Genomic DNA, 7,357 nt, shown 5'->3' with positions numbered 1-7,357 from the left:
TTTTCCGATTTTTCACTGTCTTCCTGCTCATCTTGTCTGTTCTTGTTTTCATTCTCAAGAATTTGTTCTTTCCTGTAGAAGTCTGGCAGAAGAGCTCTGGTGCTTTCAATAAACCTTTCAAAACACTTCCAGAGATTTTTCTTATCAAAAATGTTTTGTAGTGACGGTGGCCAATTATGACCTTCTTGAAGGCATTCCCTATAGAATGGAATGCGTTGATCCTCATATCGTTCACAGTGGAATATAAAATGAATGGCATCTCCTACACTATTATTGTCACACCGGCATTTATTAGTGTTTCTCTTCTTAAAGCGGAAGAGGTAGGCCATAATATTGCCGTGCCCCGTTAAACATTGGGTGGTTTCGGATCCTAGGTTTGTAGTAATTAGCCTTGATGCGATTAGTAATAGAGGGAATAAACTGGTTCAAAATCTCCCTGTTGTAGAATTTTTCTGCCATTCAACTAGTGCCCATTCGGTTTAAGGAATTTTTCAGTGTTGATTTTGGTAACCTGGTATATGTATCCTGCGTCTTGAGAGTACCAGCCATTTTGGCCAAAGAATCGGCCAGTTCGTTTCCTTTATGTCCTTTATGAGCTGGTATCCAACTAAATTGAATATTGCGGGTAATACTGAGATATTGTTCTACTTTAATAACTTCTTTGTCCAGTAGCGTGATGTTTTCAGTTTTTGCCAAGACATGAAGAACCACCTTACTGTCATTAAGGAATTTTATGTTACCTTCGTATTTATTCAAGTTATCTTTTATTTGGGTGATTGCTTTGTACGTGGCCCATAGTTCAGCTTGCTACAATGTTTAGCAAGTTTTAATCTGGCCTGATATATTGTCTTATTGTTGTTGTTTTGAATGCACACACCAGCTCCTACTCTGCACTCTTGCTTAGAACCATCTGTGTACACTATCCACTGAAAGTATCTGTTTGTTTCGGGATTATAATCGAAACTTATTTCGTAGCTGTGAGTCAAATTACTGACCAATCGGCGCGTTGTGCCATCTGGACATCTAGTCACACGTGGCTGCGCCCAAAGTCGACCTGGCCCAACCCAAGACAGACAAGTCGGATATGGAAAAAGGCCCTCTTAATTTAATTAAGTTAATGCCGACGGGGCAAAAAAAGCCAAAAAAAGAAAAAAATACGTTATTTTTTTTATAAATTTATTAAATGTTATAATATTTGTCTTTATTAAATAATTATAATTTAAAAGTACAGCTTTCTGAAATAAAAAATATAAATTAGGTACTATTTTTAAATTATTTTTATAAAAATGTACTGCACATTATTGATAAAATATCCTGTTAGAGGTCGCTACAAAGGCGAAATTGATGTGGATGTCGGCTGTCGTCACCAAGAGTTTTAAATAAATGTTAAAGTAAAATAAGTAAAATTCGAATAATTATTTATAAATTTGCTCTCTCACCGGTAATGGCGGTCACAATATACGTGAAATCGTCTAATTTACCGTTATCTTTGATAACTAAGGGAATATTCGTATGTATTGCTAAGCCTAAATTTTAATTTTTCAAATGTCTTTTTTTGTTATAAATTTTGTATTGAAAAGTAATGTTTGTCAACGTTATATGTAACATTCTACAACTTTTAATCATTGTATACAAATTGTTGCATAGTCGCAATTAGGTCAGAATGACATGTAATTTTACAATAGTAAGATTTGAAGAGACTTCATTTATTAACAATTTAACATGTAAATAATAAATTTAAAAAATGATTATTAATAGCGCATTTTTATGATAAAAACCCTTTATCTATGCAGCTAAACTTCTCTAGTTTTATATATTCAATACAATTGTATACAGTATATATAATTTATAGAATATTCTTAATCTTTGATTCCAGTTTGATCACTTAATCCTTATTATAAGAGATTTTTGCTAACGCTTTTTATCCTGTGGACACTAAGAGGCTTTTTATTATTTGGCATGGTTTACAAATGGGGTAAGGGACAAGGCACAATGTATCTGGGATGGACCCTCCAAAAATTTTTAAGGTTTCTTGTCCTGTCCAGATTTGTTCCCACATCCCTGGAGTGGTAGGCTGACACCTTACCATTTGACTGTCTTGTTATGAGAGATGGAAGTGGATGTAAATAAACTGTACTTTTTGAATTAGGTCAAAATGATTAGTATCATAACTGACAAACTTCACTTTCCTAATACAATAACTTCATATTTTGAATCCATATTGACTCATAAAATAACTTGTATTTTGGAGTATGTATAAACAAGAATATTTGGCAATGTTAGGAAAATTTTTATATAAATTAAAATTATCTACTCGTCTAAGTTATAAAAAAATAACTATCAGTTGTTTTTAGAAATCATTCCAATATTCTTTCAGTCAAATATTCCAGAACTATTAGTAACTATTTAGTCAGAGTATTGTGGCTGACCAACTATTGGATTGGTTGAGATCTGTCATTTGGCAATTTTCGCAAGCAAATGAGAATAACTATTTTTAAAACATAATAATAATTCTTTTTTAAATCGTCATTAAAATTCCTAATAAAAAGCCTGTAACAACATTGATTTTCAAAGTTATCAATATATTTATGTTATTAACAAGAAAAATTTATAAATTAATTGGTTCACATATCAAATGTCATTTCTCTAATTGCTATAAACATTGCACAAAGATATATACAACAAATGATAAATAATGACCTCATGCAATGCATCTTAAGCAATATCAAAAATATTATGACTTATCTGTCCATCATCTGTCACTTCTATATGTACTGCATATATAATAAATGTTATTGGTGAACATAAATGCATTATTGAAGTAACATTGGATTCAGTATGTTCATATCCATCAATTGATTTATTTTTGCATTTGTCATTTGATTTCTCAGTTCATCTTGTTTTCTCTTACAGCTGCATTTATTTTTCGACATCTTCGAATCTTACTTTATTGTTTTAACTTCTCAGTTGTATAGCTATAATACAATGATGTCATTTCATTTTGTTGTACTATATTTTTCTTTTTCTTTCAGGTTTGCATTATTTATAAAACTTTAGCTTAAACCTGTTTTATTATTATTATTATATTTTTTTAAAACTTATTTATCAATATTTATAGTAAATAGTGGAATATTTTGTTATATAATATATGATCAATGATAATTTAACCACTAAAGTAAGATATATTTTTGAGTAAAGCATAAAAATATCCTTTGGTTAAGATGTTAAAAATTGTTTATTTTAAAGATGGTTCTTCATTTACAGGGATAGTGAATTAAACATCTAAATGATCTATTTAACATCAGGAGTCGGGGCAGTGATTTCCCACCAAGTAAAAAAGTCACTGATTATAATTATACATACAGGAATCAGAGTTGCTGATTTTCAGGGATTGATTTCTCTATCCCCCAAACATCAGAAATAATTCCAAACATTTCATTCAAAAGAAAATTGTTTTCTTAGGTAGTGTGCAAAATTTCAAGATTTTCTATAAAGCAGTTGCCAAAATATAAGCAATTGAAAGGTGCAAAAATCGCCAAAAAAAGCTGTATTTTTTCTTTTTTTTTCTTCATCTGTCACTACAGATACTTCTAGAGAAAAAACCACTGAGTCTAGAAAGCTCAAATTTTAAACTTGAGCTTTTCTTGTTATCAGTGAAATGCTCATGAAACTTTTGGGTCTATAGGTCAAAATTCATGGGGGTTTCCAATAGAGCTAATTCAGTTTTATAGCTTAATTCTATTCTTATAAACATAAAATTGCATCAAAACAAATGAATTTTATTCAAAATGTTACTCAGAATAACAAAAGCTAAAATATATGCCAATTAAAACTTTTTATAAGGATTTTTCTAAACAGTATTGTATGTGTTGGTTGGCACCGACCAAAATGAATATTGAAAGCATTTGGTTGGCAGTTCATTATAACTCTTCTATTAATAAAGCTGTATAAATCTTTAGATAAGTTTTCTTGAGAAGTAATATGATTTTATTTGAATATTATCATATTGGAAATTTTTTGATAAACTGAAAACTATATTATTTTACAAAATAGATCATCTCAATTTTGATAACATGGATTCTTTATAAATTTTTTAAAAAGTTATTAAATGATTAAAAAAATTAGATTAATTTAAATTATAGACTTTACACCATAATATATACATATCTTTCAACTATCATTTGTAAAGATTTAATAAAATGTTAAAATAAGTATGAAGATAAAATAAGATCAGTAGGATGATGATGATGGACTAATTGCATTGATTCTGATGATTAAGATTTACTATAAAAAATGTGAGAGTAACACTGATACCAGAGTTCATGATAAAGATGGCAGGTATCCAGGTGCAGGCGATTTAATAGAAATTTCTAGTTTCGCATTTTTCTTTTTAAAGCAAGGGTGTCCAACCTGCGGCCCAATAAACGTGTAAACAAAACTGACAAATTGTTTTTTTTTTTATTATTTCAACAGCATAAACTCAAAAAAGAAGTTTCACAAAGCCATAAACTTTTATACATACTGTATTTTATTTTTGAGTGAAAAGGAAATATTTTCAAATAATTGAAGATGTGTGAATGAGGAAGGAATATTAAATAAAGCTGAAGTTGTGACTCAAAGGATTATAGACCCAAATTTGAGAAAAGGAGAGAAAGGCCGAAAGATAAAAAGTAGTGAGAAAGGTTAAATAAACCTTCTGTTATGCCAATATTGACCCTTAATTTTCCAACCTTCCTCACTACTTTTTATCTTTTGGCCTTTCTCTCCTTTTCTCAAATTTGGGTCTATAGTCCTTTGAGTTCCAACTCCAGCATTATTTAGTATTCTTTCCAGCATTGCAAGATTTGGCTACCTTTTTTTTAGTTTGGCATAAAAATTATCATTTTGCACATTGGCTACTTTCTGGGCTACATATTATTTATAAATATATTAGTCGAATAAAAATGTACTTTAAAATGGTGTTTTGTCGTTTTTTATTAATTAGAGACCCAAATAAAACAAATTTGTGTTTTTTAAATAAATTTTTGTTTGTCTCTTTTATAATAAATGAATTTATCTATTTCTAAGTTAAAATTGGAAGGGTCTGTAGGAGTAATTTTTTAAAATATCCTTTTTTGTGATAAAGTTTTAATACTTATTACTATAATCTAGACATGTTAATCCTTAAATATACTTGTATATTGAAGGATTGGGCCAAAATATATGTAGGCCACAAGTATATATAATATACTAATGGCCCAAAACTCCATGACTTCTTCCAATGTGGCCCAGAGAAACAAAAAGGTTGGACACCCCTGCTTTAAAGAAAAAGAAGAAGAAAGTTTTGTCCAAAGAAAAGGTCAGAATCAAACTTCATCCAAATACTATACCTGGTTCCAGATGTCAATGGAGAATGATTGAGATAGAAAAACAGGACAATTTTGTCAGAATAACTAAATCTTTAATATATCTTTTCTGAAGTTTATCATTAATATTATATTATGGTATTACAACAAAGGAAATGATAGTTTTTTTTATCTGCATGTGCATATTCTCTCTTCTAAAAACTCAATATTTATTCCTCCTCCTTTTTTTTTATTTTGCCGGGGAAGGTAGTGTTAATCACTCTCAACTGAAAGAGCACTAAGAGGTCAAAATTTGCTATTGAAATGATGAACTTCAATACTATGAATATTTTCTTTTTAAAATATTTAATTAGTTAGAAAAAATAATAATCATTAACTATGAAATATAGCTATAACATAAAAGTTTATTAAAATTATAATTTTAGATAAAACAAACAAAATTTAACAAAGTCAGAATAAAGCATATTTAATATTATAATTTATTATTCAAGCCAAACTCATAGCCAATCAGAGAAAAGCAGCAATAAGCAGCACAATAGCATAAGAAAAAGGTTTAAATAATAAAACATAGAAATATAGGACCTATGCTAATATTGAGAATAATAACAGAAAGCAGTATGAAATTTGTTCTGGCTTCATATTACAATAATTAAATAATAAAATAATGAAATTTTGTGAGCATATTTATCAATTAGAGTTATACTGAATGTTAATTAATTTGATTGAATTTTAGAAAAAATTTTGGAGTTTTGATAAGCTTTTTATAAATTGTAAACATAAATTTTATTTTTTTTTGTATATTTTAATAGCTCACTTTTCAGGTGTTTATAATAAATGTTCAGTACTAGAATTATTTTTAATAATTACTAATTTGTACATTTAAAAATCACTATTTCTCTTTGGTATTTTTTGAGAATAATCTCACTTACAATATAAATTATACTTGAAATTTGATAATTATATTAATTTTGCTAATCAGTAAAATAGAATAACCTCAATTACAAAATTAAAATACATATTTTTTCTTTTTTTTAATTGTTTAATTCCTTCGCTAAGACATCAATTCTATCCCATTCAGTTTCTTCATTTTTGATGATTTCTTCTACTCACTCTAACTTCTTAATTTTCCCTTATACGGTAGATAAATCTAAGACATTTATGCCTTATTTTAAAATTAAGAAATATGTTTATTTTTTGTATTATGATTAAAATTAGAAGCCATAAAATATGTTTAGAATATCCTAAGTATATTTTTGTAATTTGTTTAAAATTAATAATCTTAAAATTATATTTAAAAATTATTTCAAAAGTTAAGTCAATTAATGGAAATAATATGCTTGTAAGACTGCTATTCCATATTAAATGTGTTTATCATTCTGTTGTAAATGATAAACGCATTTAATATATTAATAAGTTTATATATTACAATTACATTAGTAATTCTTAATTATTTTAAATGGGTTTTATTATTTATTTTATAGATACGATCTGTACAGACTGCTGCAGCAGCAGAAGCTCAAACTCAGAAAAGAATTAAACAATTTTCTATATATCGCTATGTAAATAAGTTTACTTGATTTGATAAGTTTTAAATGTATTTATTCTGAAAAATTTTAATTTCTTTCTGTTTGTCAACAGGATCCAGATAAACCACATGAAAAACCAAGAATGCAGTTATATGATGTTGACTTAAACAAGTAGGATATAATATTTAGAAGATAAATTCATGATATAATAAGATTTATAAAATGAATTATTTTAAAACATTCATTTCAACAAAATACAAATATTGATATAATTGAAATATACAGTTGAACCTGTTTATCTAACCACAGGAACAAAAAAAAAAAAATTTGGATAGACAGGTTTTGAGGTATAAAGTATGTGGCTACATATTATTTATAAATATATTAGTCGAATAAAAATGCACTTTAAAATGGTGTTTCATTGCTTTTTATTAATTAGAGACCCAAATAAAACAAATATTTGTGTTTTTCAAATAAATTTTCTTT

At 27.6% G+C, this 7,357-nt stretch overlaps 1 protein-coding gene and 1 pseudogene across 1 annotated transcript in view; one reads left to right on the top strand and one right to left on the bottom strand.

Moving 5' to 3' along the window:
- Positions 1–459: 459 nt before the first annotated feature.
- Positions 460–1,015, bottom strand: LOC111625624 (annotated as a pseudogene).
- A 308-nt stretch (positions 1,016–1,323) lies between these two features.
- LOC111625605 (succinate dehydrogenase [ubiquinone] iron-sulfur subunit, mitochondrial-like) overlaps positions 1,324–7,357 on the top strand; it is a 14,679-nt gene continuing 8,645 nt past the window's right edge. The window contains exons 1-3 of the mRNA XM_023368803.1: positions 1,324–1,510; positions 6,827–6,904; positions 6,984–7,042. Of these exons, the coding sequence (XP_023224571.1) occupies positions 1,445–1,510; positions 6,827–6,904; positions 6,984–7,042 (203 nt within the window). The 5' untranslated portion in view covers positions 1,324–1,444. The remainder of the gene's footprint in view (positions 1,511–6,826; positions 6,905–6,983; positions 7,043–7,357) is intronic.

Source organism: Centruroides sculpturatus, unplaced genomic scaffold (genome assembly GCF_000671375.1).
Source record: "Centruroides sculpturatus isolate CEXI.00-Female unplaced genomic scaffold, Cexi_2.0 scaffold385, whole genome shotgun sequence".
NCBI classification, from domain to species: Eukaryota; Metazoa; Arthropoda; class Arachnida; order Scorpiones; family Buthidae; genus Centruroides; species Centruroides sculpturatus.
This window is presented reverse-complemented; position numbering and strand designations above follow the sequence as displayed.